General features: G+C 39.4%; 2 protein-coding genes across 2 annotated transcripts in view; both read right to left on the bottom strand.

Moving 5' to 3' along the window:
- Positions 1–4965, bottom strand: part of LOC102006887 (putative olfactory receptor 2W6) — a 17451-nt gene extending 12486 nt beyond the window's left edge. Inside the window, exon 1 of the mRNA XM_005399013.1 lies at positions 4848–4965. The gene's annotated coding sequence lies outside the window, so the exon portion shown is untranslated. The remainder of the gene's footprint in view (positions 1–4847) is intronic.
- A 1603-nt stretch (positions 4966–6568) lies between these two features.
- Positions 6569–7577, bottom strand: LOC102008206 (olfactory receptor 2B6-like). Its single transcript, XM_005398954.1, has 2 exons — positions 7146–7577; positions 6569–7084 (listed from the first exon to the last, which is right to left on the bottom strand). Exons 1-2 carry the CDS (start codon positions 7575–7577, stop codon positions 6569–6571), a joined length of 948 nt encoding a protein of 315 aa, XP_005399011.1.
- Positions 7578–24862: the final 17285 nt, after the last annotated feature.

The raw sequence follows: 24862 nt of genomic DNA, 5'->3' as shown, positions 1-24862 counted from the left end.
AACTAAAAATAAAAATCTTAATAATAAAGGAAACTTGTTGTAGAGTATATAAGAACTCTGTACTACCTTCACAGTTTTTTGGTAACTCTAAAACTGTTTTAAAGTAAAAAATTCATTTTAAAAATAACAAACATCCAAAACAAATCAAAGATTATGTGAAACAGATTAAGAATAATGACATTAAATTTCTGTGCTAGTTTGGGTCCTCCAACATGGAGAGATTTAATGGGGGAAATAAAATATCTTTGAGGAAAGTGGCGAAGAAGCCAGGTGGAGGCTGTGTAACCATCAATGTGCTGTCCTTGAATAAGCTTAGGCAACTGGAGCAGTTAACTGAGTAATCTCCTGACTCCCAGGGACAGGTCTGCTTTAATGTCACCATCCTGTCAGACTAGGGATCCTGGGAGGATCATGGAAAGCCTGGGAAGATGGTGGGAACCTAGGAGGATCGCAGGAGCTTGGAAGACCTTGGAAAAAGCTACAAGGATTGTGAGAATCCTGGGAGGACTGTAGAGATCCTGGGAGGAATGTAGAGGTCAGGGAGGTCTATGGAACCCTGCATGGATCATGGGAAGGCTGAGAGGATCATGGGAAATCTGAGAAGATTGTGGAAAGCCTGGGAGGATTTGGAGAAATGTGGGAGGAATTTAGGAGCCTGGGAAGATCTTGGAAAACCTGGAAGACTGTTGGAACTCTTGGAGGAACATGGGAAACCTGAAGATAACTGTAAGCAGCCTGGAAGGATCTTGCGAAACTTGGGAGGACTGTGGGAATTCTGGAAAGCTCATTGGAAACCAAGGAAGAATAGGGATCCTGGGAGGACTGTGGGAGCCTGGGAGGGTCATGAAAAGCCCAAGAGAACTGTGTGAAGCCTCAGAAGTCTATGGGAAGCCTGGGAAGTCTGTGGACAGCTTGGGAAGTCTGTGGGAAGTCTTGGAACACAGTGGGAGCCCAGGAAGTCCATAGGAAGCCTGACCTCAGCATGTAGACAAGGATGGCCTTCAGAGTAGAGCAGCTGCCAGTTATACACCCATGTTAGAGATCTGAGAACATGATCATGACCAGCACAGTCCATTCTGTCGCCATTACAGATGCTTTTCTCCACACGTGTCTGGAGGGGTGTAGAAATCCTGGGCGAAATGTAGAGGTCAGGGAGGTCTATGGAACCCTGCATGGATCATGGGAAGCCTGAGAGCATCATGGGAAATCTGAGAAGATGGTGGAAAGGCTGGGAGGATTTGGGGAAATGTGGGAGGAATTTAGGAGCCTGGAAATGTAGGAGCCTCTGGGATTTTGTATCAGAGGGAAACTTTGAGGAAAGAGGTCAGTGGAGGAACCACAGCCCTGGTTTCAGGGCTATAAATGGTTCTTATCCTCTCCCTCCTCAAATATCTATTTCAAACTTCCCCTGCTCCCATCTGGCATCTTGTTGGGACTCGGTTGCTGACCTGGGAGTATGACCCAAGACATGTATTTCTAAAGTGAGACTTTTCTTGGCTTGAAGTTGCTATGCTTGCCTGTTTGTAGTTACAGTGGGTGAGGAATTATCAGGAGGCAGCCTGGATCACCTGTACTTACTAAATTCTTCTCTGACCTTATTGTCCACAATCACCCTGCTTCCTGCTGCTGACCAGGGTTAATTACCTCTGACGTATGGCGTAGTCATGGCCCCAAAATTTAACAGCTTAAAGCAATAAACACTTATAATTTTATAGTTTCTTTTAGGTCAGGAATGTAGGGTCCTCTGGCTCAGGGCCTCTCATAAAGCTGCAGGTACCTTAATGCTTAACTCATTAGACTTTTTTTTTTTTTTTTTTGGTACTGAGAATCGAACTCAACACCTTCCCCTTTCCAAGTAGGCGCCTGTGCTGTTCAGCTTATCACTGACCCTCATTATACCTCTTTAAGGGCTCCTCCATGACATAGCAGCCAGCTTCCTCCATGGTGAATGGAGAGGGGGAGCGAGAGAGAGAGAGAGAGAGAGACAGAGAGAGAGAGAGCTGCCTTCTTACAATCCAGTATTTCTGAAGGGATGTCACACCGCCTCTGCTCTATTCTGTTTGTTAGAAGTGAGGCATTTTTATTGTTTTTATTTTGTTTTGCTTATGTCTGTGCATTTGTTAGTATGTTTTGGTTCTTTTATCTTTAAAATAAAAAAGAGAAGTGAGTCAATAAGTCCAGGGAAGGGGTTTACACAGGGCATACAAGGACATGTGGGTCAGTGTGGGTCATCTCTAAAGCTGCCTACCACAGAGAGTGACTCCTCGTCTCACCTTCTGGTTTCTGGACATCTGCTTCCATGTGGTGCAGGATCTACCATGAGCAATAGAACCCTTGGTTTTGAGTCCATGTTTTTTGCCTGCTTTATTGTGAAATGGGTTCCCTGGTCAAATGCAAAGCTTTGCGGGATTCCATGCTGGTGGGTCAAACATTGCAGAAGACACTATTGCTGAAGAGAGATTTGTCTTTTGGGGAGGTTGCACTACTGTAAGGGGGCAAAGGATCAAATGTAGTTGATTTATTACCAAGTGGTGGGTTGTTCTCTAGGAAGAGCAGTGCATCAGGATCTCTCAGAGTTGCTCGTAGATGAGACCCTCAGTGGCCTTGGTGGCTCTGTCACTCCATTTTAGTGGGAGTCTATGTTATGGCCTGGCGGCCTCTTCATTCAGTGTGGCAGTGCCAGGGAAGGCAGTGATAGAAGCCTACACAGGCTGAGTCATTCTGCTTATTTGGCTGCTTGGTGTCTCACTGATGGATGATTCTGGTGAGAGTTAACATGTGAGATAAAAGCATTATATTGGTTTCCACTTCCGTGTGTATCCGTCTGGTTTTCTAAAGTTTATCTCCCACCCATTGAGATGCATGCGTCTCAGTGAGGTGGCAGTATTCAGTCCCCTCTTGCTGGTCCCTCCCAACCACTATGATGTCACAGGTCACTGTGATGTTCTTCTATAGGCTTTTAGGTGATTGAGGTGAGTTAACATGCTCCTAAGGCAAAATATAAATTAACACGTCCTTCATCTTATGAGAACTCACACTGTTCATAGTTCTCTTTACTGATTAAAGCGGGAAGGAATATGTATGCTGGATCTGAGCCTGTATAATGTGCATTCAAAGCCTTATTAAATTGGTCTAACAAAGGTACTATTATTTAGCCCAACAGGTATGACTGTGTGTTCTACTAGATTAATACTGTAGACTTAAAGCAACATAAAGTTGCTTTCTCAACCTATCAGTGAATCTTTATGTTCATTTCTATGGAAACAAATATGCATGTTTTCATACAAACCCACATACAGAGATTATACACTGCTGTTTAAAAGAGAAAGCAACCAGTTGTTTCATGCAATATGAGAATAGCATCTGTGTACATCGCCTCCTCTTCCTCATATTGCTGAATCCCAGCAACACTAATCTGTGCTTATCTCTATAGTCATGTTATTTTGTAAATGAAATATATACAGAATCACATAGTACTTAGTTTTTTTTTTATTGTGGTAAATACATTTAACACAAAGTTTACCATTGTAATCATTTTAATGTGTACAGTTCAATGTCATTAAGTACATTTAAAGTGTTATGCAGCCATCACTATTATCTTTTCCTAAAACTTTTTATTCAGGTATTGTGTAGATCTGAAGTAGTATTTCCTTGTTGTTTTGATTTGCAACTTCTTAATAAAGATGGCACAGAGTATCTCTTTATGTGCTTATTAATTACACTTATAGCTTGTTTGCTAAATTATCTGATCAGGGGCTGGGGATTTAGCTCAGCAGAAAAGAGCCTGCCTGGCAAGCTCAAGGTCGTGAGTTCGGTTCCTGGTACTGGAGAAAAAAAAAAAAAAAAAAAAAAAATTATCTGATCAGATATTTTGCCCATCTTTAAATCACTTTATTTGTTTTCTTTCTGTGGAGTTTTAATGTTTCTTTGCATATTTTGGATATCAAGTCTTCATGGAACATATGTTTTGTGAATTTTTTCTCCCAACCTGTGGTTTGTTTTTTTGCAAGGAATAAATTTTTGCCTTTAATAAATTCCACATAATTTTTTTCATGCATTGTGTCATTGATGATGTAATAAAGAACCTACCAGTAATGCCAACATTACACAAATTTTTCTTTTATGTTTTGTACTAGAACTTTAAAGTTTTGCATGTTACACTTACATCCATGATCTATTTTGAGTTAATTTTTGTGAAAGTATATAGCCTGTATCTAGTTTCATATTTTTGCATGTGAATGACCAAGTATTCTAGCACTAATTGTTGAGCCAACTGTTGAAAATGTTATCACTTCTCAATTGAATTACTATTACTCCTTTGTCAATAGCCAGTTGGCTGTACTTATGTAAGTCTATCTTTGGCTTTTTACTCTGTTCCATTGAGCCATGTATCTATTATTTTGCCAATACCAGGTTGCCCTGATTCTATAACTTTATACTCAGTATTCAGTTGAATAATAAGAGTCTTCCAACTTTGTTGTTCTTCAGGATGTGTTTGATATTCTAGATCTTTTTGGCTGTCTGTTTAATCTTTAGAGTCATGCAGTTGTTGTGTGAGATGTGTAACTGGAATGCGTTTGATATCTCACTGAATTTGTAAGTCAAGTTGGGAAGCCTTGTTGTCTTAGCAATAATGAGTCTCTTGACCCATGAACATGGAATATCTCAACAACACGGTCAAACAATGGAAAGTAATTGACATTCATGAGACATTTAACCCAACAACACCAAGATCACACATTCTTTTCAAGTACCCACAGAACATTCACAGAGTATCTTAGATCAGGCTGCTATAACAAAATACCATGAACTGAGTAGTTTATAAACAACAGAAATGTATTTCTTACTGTTCTGGAGCCTGTGAAGTCCAGATTAAGGTGCTGGCAGATTGGGTGTCTGATGAGGACTTGTTTTCTGATTTGTAGGTGGTGCCTTCTCCAGTATGTAGCAGGGTCTTGGCCTGGCAGTTAGGGGGTGGAATAGGGAATGACTGTGCATATGTATAGTCTCCAAATTCTATAGAAAGAGTTCTAAAAACTCTAGAATGTGGTGATGTTTACTCAATTCTGTGAATATAGTAAAACTGAAGTGAGTGTATGTTGTATGTGAATTATATTTCAATCAAGACATTTTTAAAGAAATACATGACATATTAAGATAAAATAATTATTAAAGCTATCTGATAAAAGACTTATATCTACAATATATTAAGAGCTCTTTTAACTTGGTAAGAAGACAAACAATCCCACTGATGAATGGGCAAAATATTTGAAAATATATTTTACCAAGGAGATACATAAATAACTAATAAGCACATAAAAATGACCTCAACACCATTAACAGTCAGAAAATGCAAATTACAACCACAGTGAGGTATTACTGTACATCTTCTAGAACGACTTTAATTGAAAAGACGGAGAACATCCTGTGTCACTAGAGATGTGGTGAAGTTAGGACTTGCATATGTTGCTGGAGGGAATGCAAAGTGATACAGCTACCTTGGAAAACTATAATTTGGTAAAAAGTTAAAGAAGGACTTAACATAAAACCTAGCATTCCTCCTACCACAAGAAATGAAAATATATATTACACAAAGCCTTACATATGATTTTCTCTATAACTAGTATAAGTATTGGAGGCTAGGAAGTCCAAACTGGAAAAATCATAAGGTGCATCAGCTAATGAATAGCTGTAAACCTATTAAAAATCATTGAGAAGTGAAACCAAGTTAATGCTAAGTTCTTTAACTAGAGAATAGCAGGTTATATAGGTTTGAATGTCTATACAATAGCCAGTTGACACTAACCTTTCAATTAAAATTCTAATACATCAGAATCTGTGGTTTCAAATAATTATTTTTCTTCCTAAATTAAATTCCTTCTACATTTGTACTCATAGAATTACATTCTTTTGTCAAAAATGGCCTTACAAGTCAAGTAATCCAACTACCCTTCTAGTCTTTGAATAACATGAAATATCTCCATAAAGTGGCCACACTGAAATAGTCATTGCTAAGAGAATACTGTTGTTTATCAAATCAAACCATTTCTTTTTGTTCTGTATGAACAGTGAGCAAATCCTTCCATACATGGAGTTTGAATAGTCCTCATGTGACTTCTCACCAGTTCTTTTCTGTATAAGCCATGAAAATCGAGTATAATTCCTCCTCTACATTTTTGTAAATGTTTGACTATATCCATCATTTCTCTTCTGTATTTTGGTCTTTGGTGGTGATTCCAAAGCATGCATAGGGAGCAATTACAGAGTCTGTGGCAGTCCAGCCAGTGGATGGTGAAAGAAAGATGTTCCACAAAGTAGAGCAACAATACAGCTTAGAGCATAGTGTTTTATGTGAGGACTTAAGGAATTTGGCTCAGGGAAGAAGCTTCTTTTAGTGTTTTAAGCAAAAACCTAAACACCTTCATCAGTGTTTGGGTTCAAGCCTGCAGGGAAAAAAAACATACAACTGGCTAGGTCCCAGAGAGGTCAAAATATTGTGTTTTTTGATCAGGACAAGGGAAAAAAGAGAAGACCTGGGGGAACCCTAGCGATTATCATTTAACATTCCTTATTTCTTGATTAAGAAGACTCTTGCAATCAACCTTTTAAAGGCTTCTTTTATTTCTGTGTTCCGAAGTGTATATATAAGGGGGTTCAGCATTGGTGCAATGATTCCATAGAAGAGGGAAACCATTTTCCCCCGGTCTTTGGAGCTAGGTGAAGGTGGCTGCAGGTACATGGAGATGGCGGTACCATAAAAAAGTATCACCACTATTAGGTGGGAGCCACATGTCCCAAATGCTTTCTGTCGGCCTTCAGCAGACTGGATTTTCAGGATTTCTTGGGCAATAAAAGCGTATGATACAAGGATGAGCATCATGGGTATCAGATGAAAGAGCACACTCACAAAGAAGAGCTCGGCCTCACTGGCTGTGGTGTCCACACAGGACAATTTGAGTAGGGCGGGGACCTCACAGAGAAAGTGATCTATTACATAGGGGCCACAGAGTGGCAGCTGGAGTGTGAGTGTGGACAGCCACACTGAGTTGCTGAAGCCGCTGAGCCAGGAGGCAGCCGCCAGAGCCTCAGAGCCGCAGAGCCTCAGAGCCGCCAGAGCCTCAGAGCCGCCAGAGCCTCAGAGCCGCCAGCTGCAGGCAGAGCCTCTGGTGCATGATGACCGAGTAGTGCAGAGGCCGGCAGATGGCCACGAACCTGTCGAAGGACATGACTGCCAGCAGGACACACTCAGTTGTCCCCAAGGCCAGAAACATGAACAACTGGGCCACACAGCCCCCATAACTGATGACTTTCCTAAGGCTGTGCAAATTCACCAGCAGCTGTGGAACTGTGCATGTGGTGTAGCAAAGGTCCAGCAGTGACAGGTTGGTAAGAAAGAAATACATGGGGGTATGGAGTTTGGAGTCTAGGTATGATACTAGCATAATGGACAGATTCCCCAAGATGGTCAAGATATAGGAAACCAAGAAGACCACAAAGAGCGGGAACTCCAGCCGTGGTTGATCTGAGAAACTCAAGAGAATGAACTCCTCTATGGTGCTCTCATTTACACAATTCATAGTCAGTGGTTCAACTACTGGTTTCCTAAAAAGTCCAGGAAGTCAGTTAACACACATTTATTAACTATTTCAATCACTTACAATCATTTTACTATTTGAAGACATTTACAGGACTGATATTGCTTATAATATGAAAAGTACCTAGTTGAAAATGTTCACAATTACCTAAGCATTTTTAAAATTTAAGCTTTCTGTATCTGATACCCATACTTCAAAAGTTAAAGCCAAAATTTAAAAAGTAAATTCCTGCCTTAGACAGTTTTATATAATTTGTTATTTGATTTTTTGTCATTTGGTTAATCTTTGCTTTCTTTCCACATACATAACTATTATCAAGAAGAATAGATCATAAAACCTACCAAATTACTTTTTATATTTTAATTGTTCAATGTCAAGATTGCAATTAAAATCATTTAGACTACTCCAAGAAACTTACGTGGATAGGATCTAGCAAGCTTTCAGACACATTTCAGAGGAACATATCTTTTGCCTTTTAGAGGCATTTCAGAGGAACATATCTTTTTGCCTTTTGCCTTTTACATATCTTTCTCATGTAATTGAAATAAAAAGACAACAGTAACCTGATATTTAGAGACAGAATAGAGTTTATTCATGTCCCTACTATATAAGTGATTAATTTTATTATCCTGGGGATGTTTCTTATTTTCTATGGCTTCAAGTTTCTTAAGTATAAGTGAACATGATAATGCCTTCCATGTATAGCAGTGTGAGGTGTAGAGAAAAGGAATTCGTCCACAGCCTCTGAGGTCTTCAGGGAGGAATTGCTTATGACTTTCAGAACTTGAAGTGTCCTAGAGTTACCAACGAGAAACTACTTTGAGAATTAAAAACTTACCTTCCCACTCCTTCCACAACTCCAGAACTTTCCACTTCAACAAGGGAGATGTGAAGAATAAATGGGATGATTTATGTAAGTTGCTGAGCACAACGCCACATAGTAATGTGAATTTAAGTGTGACGTGATGGGGGTACTCTGAGCTGTTCAAGGCAGAAACTGTTCAGAGCTCTACATTTGCTGGAAATATCGATACAAATGAAAACCACCAGTCAAAATCTCATCTACCTCCAAGTCATCTACCTTACTAACACTACCTTAGGTGAATTTAGTGATATGAACCTAATTTTTGAATTATTATTCAATGGGTATTTTGATTTTATCCATTTATTTTATAGTTTTCAGTGGCAAGGAAGTGGCAAGGGAGTCTCATAGTCTGTCAAATGTCCCCTTGCTATGCAACTGTCAATTAAATGAAGTATGTGATATAAATATAAGTTCAGGTATCGATATGAATACACAAGAATACCAAATGTTCAAGGGCAAAACCAGGTTTCTGAACATGAATTTAGCATGTTTTCATATAAAGAAATGTAACCAATATCAGTTTTTAATTTTGTTTCAAATTACCTGGAAATATACAGGAGGATTAAAAGCTGTTATTTCTGGGGAGTGGAAATTGAAACAGAAAGTCAGATTTTAATATTTAAGCTTACCTCCATCATTCCATTCTTAAATAAACAAATATAACACTTTTACTATGAAAAATTATCAAGTATTATATAATAATAAATATAATGCAAATCAGAGGGCAGTTGACTATAAAGATCAGCATTGCTTTAGAATTTAATACTACAAAAACAAATGTTATGCGAATTTAGCCTTTTTTGTTTTAATGGATTCTTAAGACTGAATCTGAAATAATCTATACAGACATGTTTTAAAAGTTAGAGGGAGCATTAAGCATGTTATTGGCAAAACAGAAGAAAGAACCAAAAACAAAACAAAACAAAACAAAAAAAAAGGGGGCTGGGGATTTAGCTCAGCGGCAAAAGCGCCTGCCTGGCAAGTGCAAGGTCGTGATTTCGGTTCCCGGTACCGGAGAAAAACCAAACCAAAAACAAAACAAAACAAAAGCAAAACAGAAGAAAGGAAGGAAGAGAAGAAGAAGGAGGAGGAGGAAGAGACAGAGAGAAGAGAAAGACACACACACAGAGAGAGAAATCATTCATAAAAGGAATTCTGCAAAGCAGAATGGGATTGCTTAGGAGATATTTTCAACTCACATGAGTTGCTCAAATGTTGGGAGCTGTCCCCAAGTCTGCACAACTAGGTGACAGCATGCCTTGGTTCATACCAAATATTGCTGTCTTACTCCTGCTGTTCTGACATACTTGCTAATTGAACGCTTTCATCCTTGAAAGTGCTGTTGTTTGGATGATGTTATAAGGTCACCCTGTCACACTGAAGGGTGAAATACATTTTGATTGTTGCTCAGGAAATACGTCATTACTGAGGACACTGAATGTTCTTTTTCCTCTAACCCACAACAGTGGTCTCCTGACCAGCCCTAGTTCTGGCATTTCTCTTTTAGAATTCTGCCCAAAGACTGATTTTCCAAGAAGCCCTCGCTAGCTGAAATTACAGAAGAAGGAATCATTCAATTTCTCACTGAGGTTCAATAACTTAAAAAAGCTTATTTTGCTATTATCAGTGTAATGCATTGGAAAGGAGTGCAGTCGTGGGTGAGGTCCTTCCCTGGCCCACAGCCGTCAGGGCATGAAGTAGGAAAAGCAGCAAGACTGAGAAGGGCGGGACGAATAGCGAGGTGGTCAGAAAGCACTGCAGGACACACCCGGGAGCCGGAAGGCTTTCACCTCTCAAATTCTGCATCGCTCAGATTCCCCTCACCTTTCAAGTACCCTGCAAGCTCAGTGTGTATCGAATGTAAAAAACAAGACATAAGCTTTTCCTTTTTTTTTTTTTTTTTTTTTTGGTTTTTCTCCGGTACCGGGAACCGAACTCACGACCTTGCGCTTGCAAGGCAGGCGCTTTGCCGCTGAGCTAAATCCCCAGCCCCTAAACTTTTCCTTTTGATGAGCTCATAGCAATTAGTAGTATCTTGGGTGTATATATATATATATATATATATATATGTATATGTATTTATTTTAATATGCCTATATTGTTTGATTAAGTTTTTGTACCTATATCTTGTAATGTGAGCAACTACTTTGAAGACAACAATACACAATGTACTAACCGTTGTTACTTTCCCACAGTCTTGTTTTGAAATTTTATGCCATTATTTTTATTGTTTATTTTTCTTTTCTTTAAAATAGAAAGAAGAGACGGAGTCCTTTGGATTAAAAAGTTGAAATATTGTAGTGAGAAAGCTCCTCAATGAATTGTTGTTCTTATCTCTAACATAGCGCGATTATTTACCTGATTACACCTGGAGTCTGCTCCTCAGCTGCTGAGAAGAACTCTCTTCGCAGCACTCAGAGTATTATTCTCACCTTCTCTCGGTCCGCACAGGAACATTAACAGCACGGCAACTGGGCTGCAACGCCGGGAAGGAGGAGTGCGTTTAGAAAGCAGCAGCTGAAAGGAGTTTTAGCCCTTTTTCCCTTTGCCCTTCTGCCTGTTCCTGCTGCTACCCTTCTGTGACCTTAAATAAACATAGCTACTTACTACATACAAGAAGGAAGGAAGGAAGGGAGGAAGGGAGGAAGGGAGATAGTTTTAGAATCTTTTTCTACACTTGTATGTGACTCTGGATATTTCAGCTGCCTTGCCCTGATAAACACAAACTCTCTCACCTATTTGCCTGAGTGACGTTATATCTGCCAACTTCATACTAGAAGGTCTAGTTCCTTGGCTGAGATGGGAGGACTCAGAGTGATGAAGTCCCACAGAATCTTGGAACTGTCCATTAAAACTGTTATTGTGGAAAACATATTGGGATTTTTAAAAAGATGACTATAGCCAGGGTTAGGATCCTGATGCTCAGGCACTTACTCAGTGGCTTTGGAATGCCCACTCATTTTCTGTAGCTCTGCAGTTTTATGTTTTTCACTCTGTAAAAATTGTTTGCTTCTATGTTTTCTCAAATTATCGTGCTTCTGTGAATGTCCAGAAAGCTTTTAAACACTACACCAAACTCCCATTTTCCTGCTGGATTATTAATATGGGCAATTTTGTGTGTGTATAACAGTATAACTTGACTTCAAGTATACCACAAAATTTGCTAGTATTTTTCCCATTTCATGAAGATGAATCTTGCAGCCAGAAGTCTGACTTTAGGTTGAAAGAAATTATTTTCACTACCTAACGGATGGAGGGTTAGAACTCAAGTGTGCTCTGCTTTAATGCTTTAATTTCCAGTAGAGAGAACAAATAAATGCAAAAGCACACTGCAAGTCAAATGCAGAGAATTAAGAAGCGGAGGCGGAGTCACATTCTTCTATGTGACATAATGATAACTAGTCCATAAAATGAGTGCTCAAAACACCGAGACTTCAGTGAGTTCTCAGTACATTTCAGAAAAGTCTTCTACATACATTTAAGCCCTAGCAATAAGGTGATTCCAAGAAACTGCAAACAGGACTGCTTAGAAGTATATAACTACAACAACATCCTCAGGAGCATTCAGTTGCAAAGCTAATAAGATAAAGCTTTTCTATTTTTCCTTATTCCACTCCTGAATGGTAAATTATGAGATTTCCACTTAGGATTAACTCAGAAAACCTGAGAATAAAAGTAAAGTACTTCAGGTGACAATAATGTGTTTCCTGGTGTCATACAGGAAAGTGTTAAAGCACTGCTGCTCTTTTCAGGACTCCTTCAGGTTTAAAAATAACTAAGGAGGAAAGGGAACTTTATTAATGCTGGTCATACTCTGCCTAGAGTAATCCCATGTGGTTGATGGCAATTGATACCTATGGGAAGAGAGAGGTAGGAGATTTCTGTGACATGTACTTCATTTTCCACTTGCATTTGCTCCACAGTAACCTTTATCTTGGGATATTTCTCTAACTTTTTCCAAGACAAAAGGGAATGATAATAAGGTCTAAAATATTTTGTCAAAGAAAATTTGAATTCTGTGTCATCCACGTGGGGGTTAGCTTCCTTTTGTAAGAACAGGAAACTGTCCATTTGCTCTGAAATTCTAGCTGAAGTCAATGCTTATATTATAAAACAGACTTCCACTTACTGTACTCTTGAAGCACTTTTAGTTACTATATAGTCAAGAAATTATTTTCTTTCACAGACTTTGATTTCCAAAGGTTTCAACTCTCCTGTCAATGTAGTTCCCTAAATATTTTGCAAGTCTAAAAATGATTAATATTCTAATATAGTTTTTCCTATGCTGGACTTATTTTTGTATTTTCTAATACATATTTACACATGAACTTTTGGAGTAGTAGCTATGAAAACAAGATTAATGTGGTTTATGTATATGAAGAGTGTTTGTTAAGTCCCTGGGGAAAAATTACATATAATATGAACATATAACTCAGAATAGCAAATCTGCATGAGAAGATTTTAAATTTCCAAATATACATTGAAGTAATAATAATAAATCATCTCTGAGTTTGAAAAAATAAAATGTAACTAACAGTAGCTCCTATTCCTAATGTTGCTAAAGGGAAAAGGCTACCCTCACAAATTATAGGCAGAAACTCAAAGGTCACTGGCTTTTTAGAAATAAATAGAATAGAAACTTTGAAAAACACTTAGACCCATTAACCTAGCAACACCATTCCTGAAAATAATAGAGTAAATTCATAGAAACTTAGCCTATGGAAAAAATCTAATCTAGTGGTATGTGAAAACATAGAGAAAACCCAAGAATTTTTATTGTAGTAATGTTTGTAGTGGCTAAAGATAGGGCAAAAACTTACTGTCTTGATAAGGAATAGAGTAAGTTATAGTTAATCTGAGCCAGAAGTGTTTATGACACTGCTGAGTGAGAAAATAAAAATAGAAAAAATAAACAACCAAATATTAATTATAAAACAATGAGTAAATTCTCTAAATATAATTTTATGTATTGTGTGCTTCAGTGATACTGCACAGGAGTGAAGAAAAACAAAGGTGCTCATTAGGTTCTTGACACGGGCAATCAAAAGGGGACAGAGTCTGGCATCTGTGGAAGAAGGAAGAGGCACCAGGTACAACAGGAGAAAAACTGGCTCATCTGAAGAAAAATATACACAATATTTAAAAACTCTCCAGGCCAATAACATTGGAAGAAAGAGTAGGCTTGAAGGTAGGATTAGTCACAAAAGATGTTCGTATAGTTGATTTCCTTTTTTTCCACACAAGTTAGAAAATTTAAATTAAAGGGATAGTATTTTTAAAGAGAAAACACAGGATTAAACAAACCTTTAGGTTGCAGAACAGACCAAGGTAAATAAACCAAAACATTTTAAGTAGTCCTTAAAGTGAAAATGTAAGAAATAATGTCCAGTTACTAAGTATGGGAAGACTCCGTCAAGCTTACTAGTAATAATGACAGATATACACAATTATCATCGTCATCATCATTAGTATTATACTGGTGTTCATTACTCTTACCAGTGTCCCATAAAATAGCTACACTTTTAAAATTTCATTCTGTGGCATAGAAAAGGAAGTGTACAGAGGTAAGACAAACTTCTCTAAATTATCAGAACTTGTTAGGAAGCCAGAGATATGCTATGCAATCCACACTCTGGTTCATTTAAATTAAATTTTTTCTCCCCGGCTAGTGCCCAAGGAAGTCTTGCCAACACCCTTCCTCTTGCCCTCATTTCCCAGAGGGCTACTCGCTGGCATCACTCTCTCTTTTTCTTTGTAGCAAACAGTCTTCTAGGACAATATAATTTAATGAATTAACTTCTGACCATCTAATCAATTATCTGTTCTACATCAGAATGAGACAGGTCTGGACACAGTACAGTCTAGTGAGTAGCACTGGTGGTTGGATCCCTCTGGATTAGATCTCAGGAAGACCGTCCTGGATAAGAGAGAGTGAAACAGTGCATTAGGAAACACGAAGTGGTAAAAATTTGAGACACTAAGCAAAAATCCGGAGGCCTGTAGTCACAGTGTTAAGCTTACAGATCATAGAGTCATGACTACTTAGAGGGTATGCGAAAGAGAAACAAGGGAGGTGCTGGGCTAGGTCACATGTGTGCACAGTTGTTTATACCAAGTTTAACCATGGCCGGAGACATGATCTACAGATGGCAAGGTCGAGGGAATGTGTAGATAAAGGCAGGATGCCCACTCCTCTTTCTTGGCTTGTATTTCTCCTTCATGATCACAGTCAAGGGAGTTATTAGATTTAGCACATGCAGGTTCAGATCAAATGTGGGGCCTTCTTTGGTTAGATAGATGGGCTCCCATGAATTGATATGATGACTTATAGAAATTTGAACTAATGTCCCAGCAATTAGAGTGGGTGTGGCTCTGGAAGGATTTTGACACAGCCATTTCTATAGTCCCTGCATGTCATCCCAGCATGGTGGACATGTGCAGGGCTTAAAGCCCAGACTAGTGAGGCCCCTCAAAACATAGGGATTCTAGAATAGTAGTTAGATGCAAATACACAGGAAAACTTGGAAACGGTGAGAGATCGACACCTTACAGAATTTAATCACTTTAGAGAGAATACTCGTTTGTGAAGACATAGAAATATGTGAGTGTCTTACAGGTGGAATTGAAGGAGTCCTTGACAATATTTATATCATTTTGATGTCTGCATTGTATTCAAATAAACTTTATATCATTCTCTACACTGAAAGTTTAGCAGAAATTATTGACCGGAAAGAAACTCTTTTATGTGTATAAATTACAAATAACCTGTAGGAAACAAAATGATGAGTTAAAAAAATCCATATGTTACACAAAATTCTGGCTTTTTGGAAGAAATTTACTAAAAAATAGAAGTACAGTGTACCACAATAAGGTAGATGAATATTGTGGTTTGGATCTGGAATGTCCTCCCAAAAGCTCATGCTTGGTTCCCAGCGCAGTAATGTAAGAAGTGAGGCTTTTAGAAGGTGATTAGCTCATAAGGGGTTTAAATTCATCAGTGGATCAATTCACTGGTGGACTCCTAATCTCATAGCTACTAGGGGTGATGGGAAATTAGGAGATGGAGCCTGGTTGAAGGGAGTGGGCTGTGAGGTGTGCCCTTGGGGACTGTATCTTGTCCTAGGAGACCTCCTCTCTGGCTCTGGCTGTGTGTCTTTTTGCTTCCCAGTTGCCATGAGGTGAGCAGCTTTCTTCTTCCATCAAAATGTTTCTGCTCAGGGCTGGGGGTTTAGCTCAGCGCCACAGCGCCTGCCTGGCAAGGGCAAGGTCGTGAGTTCAATTCCCGGTACTGGAAAAGAACAAACAAAGCAAAATGTTTCTGCTCTATAACAAGCACATAACCATGGAGCCAGCTGACCATGGACTGAAGCCTCTGAAACTGTGAACCGAAATACACTTTTTCTCTTTTATGTTACTATTCTCTGATAGTTTGTCATAAAGATGCAAGTCTCATTATCATAGTGAACTAGCTGGGTTTTCCTGTAAGGGAATTCTTTAATAGCAAACATGATGATGGCATGTGCTAAGAGGAAACGAGAGTGTGAGGAGATGCTGAAATTCTAATAAAAATATAAAGAATTCTCTATCAGTACTAATGAGTGAATGCTTTAAAGCAGAAATAATAAGATCACTTAGTGTGAATGGTATGCTGAGCAATCAAAGACAGCAATAAAATTTCTTTGGATGAAAAGATAATCCAAAGCAATTCTCTTCGTTTCATGATGCTGCAATTAACCAAAAGGAGCTATCTTGGTAGAAAGATGAAAGCGGTCTTTTGAGGTTGCTTTCAGAAAATATTTCCAGTAATAAAACTTGTCATTTTTACTATCACAAAAACCTTTATAAGATCATCTCCATATTAATTTTACTTGTCAGTTGTTAGTGTACATACAATTGATTGTTGGTGTGCTGATCTTTTCAGTGATGTTGACAAGTGCTTTCACTTATTCTAACAGTTTCTCTGCACGGACCATTGCACTCTTTTTTTTTTTATTTTTATTTTTTATTTTTTTTGTTTTTCTCCGGTACCGGGAACCGAACTCACGACCTTGCACTTGCCAGGCAGGTGCTTTTGCCGCTGAGCTAAATCCCCAGCCCCGACCATTGCATTCTAAACATAAGTAGTTCTGTTGTTGTCAAAAAGTGACCATTACAATTCTTTCCATTCCTTATATATTTTAATTATTTGTCTTCTCTTATGATGTGAGCTAGGACTACTAGTATGCTGCTAAAAGAGGTGATGATAGTGAGCTTCCTTCCTATGACAAATATCTCAAAGTTGTAATGTGTGATAGTTTTTTCCCTGATTTTTTAATTTTAAAGAAAAGAAAAACAATAAAAGCAAAGGCATAAAGTTGCATAATAAGTTTGCAGGACAGTAGCAATAATTAGTACACTGCATAATTGTTATCTTCAAAGTAGTTGCTCAGATTATAAAATACAGGCATGAAAAATTAATCAGGCAATATAGGCATATAACTTTCCTTTCAATAAGCTAGTAGCAGTTAGTAGTAAAACTATATTAACTATCGTGTGTGCATATATACATATGTATGTATATGTATGTATACATATATATACACACACACACTTTTTCCTTTCCTTTTCCTTCTTTTCTCCTTTGCTATTCCAGTTTCTCTTTCCTTTTGAGCATTTTCTTCCCATTTTATAATATCTATTGTACATTTTGGATCTTATTTACTCTTTCAGCTTCTTCCACTAGGAGGACAATGTGATGTTTACACATGTGAGACTGATTTATTTCATTTATAATTATGGACTCAAGTCGCATCCATTTCCCCATAAATATCTCAAGTTTATCCTTCTTTGTAGCTGAGTAGTACTCTATTGTATAAAAATGCCAGTTCTTTTTTATCCATTCCTCGGTTGATGGGCATTTCAGTTGTTTCAAAGATTTTACTATGACAAATTGTTCTGCAATAAACATGAGTGCACATATATTACTGTGGTATGATATTTTTAACTCTTCTGGGAAAATACCAAGATGGCGAACAGCTGGGTTGAATGGGACCTCTAATCCTAGTTTTTGCAGAATCTCCAGACTTATTTCGAGAGTGGTTGCACCAGTTTGTATTGCCACCAACAATGGAGAAGGGGTCTTTTTCCTCCCACAGCTCCTCCAGCATTTGTTATGAAATGCTTTCTTGGTGATAGCCACTCTTACTGGGGTGAGATAGAATATAAGTGTTATTTTAATTTGCATCCCTTGAAAGACCGATGATGTTGAACATTTTTTCCTGTATTTATTTGGCATTTGTATCTCCTCATCTGAGAAGTGCATATTCATCTGAGATGCCCATTTCTGGACTGAGTCTTTGAATTTGGGGTATCTGATTTTTTTCAATTCTTTATATATTCTAGATACAAGTCCTTTGTCTGAGGGACAGTTAGCTAAAATTTTTTCCCACTCTGTGGTTTGTCTTTTCACTCTATTGTGATTTCTTTTGATGTACAAAAGCTTTTTAATAGGATGAGATCCCAGTTGTTGATTCTTTGGAGTGTTTCCCATGCACTTTGGCTTTTATTCAGGAAGTCTCTGCCTACTTCTATGCCTTCAAAATTTCTATTTACTTTCTCTTTCAGTAGATTTCGTGTTTCTGTTTTATATTTAGATTTTTTGATTCATCTTGACTTTAGTTTAGTGCATGGTGATAGACATGGGTCTAGTTTTAGTTTTTGGCATGTAGAGAGCCAGTTTTTCCAGTACCATTTATTAAAGGAACTATCCTTCTTCCAGTGAACATACTTGGCTCCTTTGTCAAAAATAAGGTGGCTGAATGTGTTCATAGTTGTGTCTGCATCTTCGAATCTGTTCCACTGGTCCTCAGGTCTGTTTTTCTGCCAGTATTATGCCAATTTTATCACAGTAGCTTTGTAGTATAATTTCAAGTCAGGGATTGTGATGCCTCCTCTCTTGCCTTTGTTGCCCAGGATTGCCTTTGCTATTCTTGGTCTCTTCTGGTTCCAGATAAATTTGAGGAATGTTTTCTCTAGTTCTGCGTGGCATGCTAATGGTATTTTGATTGGGATTGCATTAACTCTGTATAACAAATTTGGGAATATGGCCATTTTCACAATGTCGGTTCTTCCTATTAGTGAGCAAGAGATACCTTTCCCTTTTCTGATATCCTCTTCGACCTCCTTTTTCAGAGTACTATAATTTTCAGTATATAAAACTATTATTTCCTTTGTTAGATTGACTCCTAAGTATTTCATTTTTTTGTATGCTATTGTGAAGAGTGTAGTTTCCCTAATTTCTCTCTCAATGAGTTTGTTGTTTGTGTATGAGAATGCTATTGATTTTTGAGTATTGACTTTGTATCCAGCCATGCAACTGAATTTGGTTAACTCTGGGAGTCTTATGGTGGAGTTTTTGGGGTCTTCTATTTAGAGTATCATGCCATCTGTGAATAATGATAATTTAACTTCTTTCTTGCAAATTCTTATTCATTTTATTTATCTTTCTTGTCTAGTTGCTCTGGTTAATGTTTCCATAACTATGTTGAAGAGGAGTAGTGATAGTGGACATCCTTGTCTAGTTCCTGGCATTAAAGTGAAAGCTTTCAGTTTTTGTCCACTTAGTATGATGTTGGCCATTGGTTTGTCATAGATGGCTTTGTCAGACTGAGATAAAGATTATTTATTCCAATTTTCTGTGGGTTTTTATCATGAATAAGTGCTGGAATTTATCAAAAGTTTTTTCTGCATCTATTGAGATGACTATGTGGTTTTTGTCTCTGGCTTTGTTCATATGGTGTATTACATTTATTGACTTGCATATGTTGAACCATCCCTGCATTCCTAGGGTAGATCCCACCTGTCATGGAGAGGCTCCAGTGCAAAACTGGCAGATGACTTGGAGTTCATGCTAGGTGTTCACGCAGCTGACTTCTGACGACAAAACCTGCTTGGAAAGCTTGAGCCAAGAGATACCATTTCCATCAAACAGTGCACTGAACTTTAACTTTGTTGACTCTGGGCAGACCTCAACTTCGATGGGAAGTTCTGGCTTCATGGCCACTTGATGTCACTTGGTTGGACTCCATTTTTTACCAGTGCCTGACTACATGGTATAAGCTGATTTTATAAAAAGTATATACAATAGGTCTATTTCAGGTGGCTTTGGGAACCTCAGGTGTGTGCCCTGTAGTTCTTCCATGGAAACTTCCCTTAGGAAAGTTTTGCACCAGAGTCTGTCCTTCTGCTCCTACAGCTACTTGTGGCAGAAACTGGAGGTGGTACGGAGCCAGCAGAGGAGAACACCCATGCTTAGCTTGTGAATTGGTCATTTCAGTGTGTCAATCTGTGCTGGAAATGGATTGCAGCTAGACCACAACCCCACTTATAAGTGAGCCTAAGAGAAGTGAGTGGTTGGGGAAACCCTGGGAAGAATGTTATCCACTCACTTTTGGGGTAAATAAAAGTGGCCTAGGAATGAATATAATGGAAGGTGGAAATGGCCTGGCTCATTAATCAGGGAGCAAGAATGGAAGATCTGGACCAAGTGGTCTGGAACAGAGACATGTAGATGGTCATAGGTAAGAAAGCTCAGAGCAAAGAGCTTTGCATTGCATCCTAATGCCACCATGGAAGTTGCATTAAATGTGCAGGTAGTAGCCTAAGCTGGCTAATATCAGCAAACTCTGTCATTAGTCACCTTTGTGCTGGCATACAGACTGGTAAATACAGTAGTTCTAGTAATAAAGACAATGAATCAGCTCCCACCTACCTACACTGAGGTAGTGGGTTAGAAAACAACTTGGAGTCACATTTACCACCTTTATACCCTTTCCAAGCCAGAAGAGGCAGCAATTTATTTTGAAAAGCATACACTGGATTTGAGTCTATCTGTCTTGTCCAGAGACTTCAGCCTTCATTACTATCTGTGAGCACCAGAGTGTGGAGTATGATTCACTGGCAAGAGATTCCACACAACCTACATCAGACCAGCAGAACAACCTGCAGTGAAGAAAGTATGGAGGTGGGTTAATGGTCATGCTGCTGTTGGTTACATCATGTACTGCACCACCCAGAAGCTAGTATTCTGAGAGAGCAAGGTTATGTATTTTTAAAGGCAGGCTTAAAGGAACACTTTGGAGGTAATGCTTTCCTAGGGTGGGAGCTGTGCTCCAAGGAGCAGTATACAGCTTTCTGTGTGTTTTGTCTCCAGTTTATAGAATGTGTGGAGCGGAGGTAGGAATGGCTGTGTTTTTCATTACTCTCAGTGATATACTTTCTGAATTTTTGTTTCCTGTCCCCACAGTTTGGAGTTTTATGGGTTATGGGTGTGCTTTCCAAAGAAAGTAAGCTTTCAGCAAGGAGCACAGCAAGAGTCTAATGTACCAGGTTTCTTGACCTAAGGGATTGGCAGGCAGAAAGTGGAGTCATCGCCTTAGCAGGGTAATGTACCTTATCATCCAGGGAGATACAGCTGTTACACAACAGGAACTGGAAGTAATATTTTGGGCACCTAGACCATCCATTTTGGCAACTGTTGGCAAGTCCTTACCAATGTTAAATGGACAGGGATTAAACTTAAGGATCTGATGGCTAGAGCTGAGTCCCACCAGGAATCAGGGTGTGAGTCACACCACCAGTTTAGGTTCCCAAGATCACCGAGGGTAAAGGAAATCTGGAGTCGATAATAGACAAGGCATGACGCATATCAGTTTGGGCTCCTGAAACATGGTGGAAACTGTTGTTCATTTCATTAACCTTCCAAATTTTCCCGAGAGAGAAGTCCCATGGTATCCTAGAAGAGCCATTCCATGAACACAGATGAAGTAATGCATCCAGACAGTGCAAGAAGTGGACTTTGGTAGATTCAGTGATGTGCCACTTGGCTCTCATTAGGAAAAAAATAACATATTTAGCCCCTGTGAACGTTCTCTAACGATTGTCTCAGCTGAAGGGGACCAACTTTTCTAAAGTCATTCCTTCTTTTGGGGGCAGGAACAGATAATGACCAAGAAGAATGACTGAATAAAAGCCTGGCCCTTGGGCTCAAGTGGGGACAGTTTTAAAGCAGTATCTTAGGTTCCCAGTTCACTCTGGGATCTGCTGGGATTTTCTCCAGAAATGTATTAAAGATTGACTCCTACTTCTGGCTAGGCTTGTTTCCCTTCCCCAGGTGTTTTATAAGGATCATCCCTGATATGGCTTTTGTCTACATGTTCCCCCAGAGTCTCATGTGGTCATAGTTGGGGGTTTTCAGAGGTGGCTATCTAAGGTGTGTGATGCTGGGATTAAATGTATGTGTTTATTAAATATAGTCCACTGATTGGTTTGACATAGTTCAAAATGTGTACAATGGGAAGACCCACCCTGGGTGTGAGTGGCATCACCCAAAGAATGGGTAGCCTGGAAGGAATAAAAGGGAAAGACAGGCTGCTGCTTTGCTGTTTCACTGCTTGCTGCCTTGCTACCTTCTGCCCACCACAAACTGTTTCTCCTTTGTGATGCCTTCTGCCATGCCACCTGACCTTGGAGCCAGCCACTTATGAACTGAAGCTACAAACTGCGAGCTTCAATAAATCTTTCCTCCTTTACCTTTGGGGGTCAAGTATTTTGCCTCATCACTGAGAAAAGTAACTAAGAAAACCCCCTAATAAACTCCTGCGCACCAATCTCTGTCTCCAAGTCTGCTTTTGACAACTTAACCTGAAACTGTAAAGTCCAAAGTGAAGACATATTTGGGGTGGAAAAAAACCCACCCCAAGAGAACTCATTATCAGTAGAGAGGAATTACAGAAAATATTAAGGGACTTCTTGGAAATAAGTAAATTACCTTGGTAAAAACACAAAATAAAGATAAAAAGCAGCAGAAAAGGTAAACACATGGTTGATTATAAATGAATGTGGAGTGTGTAAAAATATTAGAAATGATATCCTATAGGATTTAAAATATACACAGAGTAAAAAGGCATGAAGAAAGTAACACAAACGGCAGAGCGGTCTAAAATAGCATTAAACTTGCCTAAGATTTTAGCATTACGGGAAATGATAAAGGTCATAAATAGTGTGGAGTAGGTCAAATATGCACAGGTAAGGTCCCGGGTTACCACAGAGTGTTAGAGAATTTAAGCTAATCATTATGAGAAAATTACATTTTAAAAGTGATAAATCTAAGAGAAAGAGAGAAAAAATAAGAGAACATAAAACAAGTGAACCAGAGATAAATTATAATTAGTAGCTATAAATGTAAATGTAATAAAAATTATTTAGAATGTAAATGGAGTAAATACATAAACTTAAAGTCTAAAATTATGAGATTAAAAAACCTGGTCATCAGCCAGGGATATACCTCCACCGGCACAGCTTGCCTGCCTGGCATATATGAGGTCTTGAGTTCGATTCTCAGCTAAAAAAAACCGAGCAAACAAACAAAAAAACCAAAAAACCAATCGTGCTGCTTTCAAAACAAGCTTTGAACATCAGGAAACAGAATATTTGAACATAAAAGGAAGAGGATAGGCAGATCGTGTAAACAATAATGAAACAAAGTCCATGCTGCACTATTTTTTTATTTTTCTAAAAGTTGGCTTCATGTCAAGATGCATAACTAAAGATGGAAAGCAGAATTTTGGAATGATTAAAAAAAAAATTGACCACCAAGAAGGCAGAAGGATACTGCCCTATCAGCTGGTCCTGGAAATCTTTGTACATTGGCTCATAAAGTTCTCCAGTCACTCTTCACAGCTGCATAATAGTCCCTTGTTCGTACAACCCCTGTCCTGTGTACAGACATCGAGGTTGTTCTCAATATTTTTAAATGGTAAGAAAAGCTGCGTTGAAGGATATACATCCTGGGGGTGGGTTCCAGACATGGGGCTGGTGGGTGGAAAGAGGAACGCATCTTTGGTTTTGATGGATAGCCTCACATTTTCCTTTGGAATGCTGTGTGTTCCCAGCAGCAGGGTCTGAGGAGCCTGGCTCCTCCTGTTTAGTTTCGGACCTGAGCCTCGCTTCCTTGCTCCTGAAGCTCCCTGGGTGGGGAGAGCGGCTCTCCACCAGCCCGGGACTCAGCGTCCGGCGCCAGCTGCGCCCAGGGCGGGGCCTCCTTCCTGGCCCCCGCAGCCTGCCAGGTGCGCGTCTCGCCTTCGCTCCCGCACCACGGCCCTCTCTCGGCCTGGACCTTTTCCTTCACCCCCTTAAGTCACTCTCACAGTCTTCTCTCTCTGCGTTCTCTTGTTACTGCTGATCGATCGTTCTTTCTGGCTCAGTCTGTAAACATCGTCACAGGTCTCATCTCGAAGTTTAGCCAGGCGTGGTGCTGCAGGTCTGCAATCCCAGCGCCCAGGCAGCCGGCCTGGTCCTCTGTCTCTGACCTCTGGTCCTCTCCGATGGCAGTCCCAGCCCTTCCTGTGCAGGAGCGCCTGCAGCTACCGGGTTCAGATTCCCCCTGGCCAGTGAGAAGTGGCCCCCACCCCACTCAGCCCTGGCGGGTTCTCAGCACCCCTCTTCCTAACACTTACACAGATTGTACCCTACAAATCTTTCTCTATTTGTCAGATTTCTCCTCTCCCCAAAGAACAAGCTCCCTGAAGTGATGATTTATTTCCTGTGTGTATTTTTGTGTGTGTTGTCCCAGGTCCTAGAATTTTGACTGGCAAGGAGTAGGTACCCAAAATATGTTTGCTGAGTGAGTGAGGAGGAAAAACCTGACCAAATGTAGAACAGGTAGAAATTGTCTTCATTGTCCTCTGTCACCTATCAGGACAAGGAGAACGTGACTGGATCACTGACCAGTAACACTTATTGAGCTGCCCTCTCCTAGCTCTTCCTTAACCGTCAGTAATTATAAACACAAACACAGAAGTTAAAGGCAGTCTTCATTTCTCTTGGAGGAGTTTAGGCACCGAGACTAAAAGGGTTCCGTGCACAGGGTTACACTCCAGATGATGGTTTCTGCCCAAGCCTCCGTCTCTGATGTAGAATATCAGTCTGCAAGGATGAGCTGTGGATTGGTGGAAGAAGTAATCTCCAGAGGATCAAAACATTTCCTCTGTTTCTCATTATGATCAGTATTCTGCAATTTCTGTGAGGGGGCAGAAGCATAGAGCATATTTAGTTCATCCCGCTTTATGCCTAAGTAAGCAAGCTTTGCAAACTCTGTAAGTGAACAGGAGGTGCTACACTGTGACGGTTTCCTCATGAGACCCGACGTTAGCTTTCCCGTCATCTATGACAGTGGTTCTGAATGTTACAGAGAAGAATATGGTGAAGAAAACTTCGTGCAGAATAAGTCAAGTTTTTAAAAGAGTTAGGCATTCCAGAAGAGTTTTCCAAGAGCAATGTGTTGATAGAGATTTACACCCTATCTCTTGATTCCCTGGCCCTACTCTAAGATATTAACTAGAAAGCAATGCACATCTGAACAATA

The sequence above is a fragment of the Chinchilla lanigera genome, unplaced genomic scaffold, assembly GCF_000276665.1.
Source record: "Chinchilla lanigera isolate Chin_1 unplaced genomic scaffold, ChiLan1.0 scaffold00064, whole genome shotgun sequence".
NCBI lineage: Eukaryota > Metazoa > Chordata > Mammalia > Rodentia > Chinchillidae > Chinchilla > Chinchilla lanigera.
The sequence above is the reverse complement of the archived record's forward strand: the minus strand, read 5'-3'. Positions and strand labels throughout refer to the sequence as shown.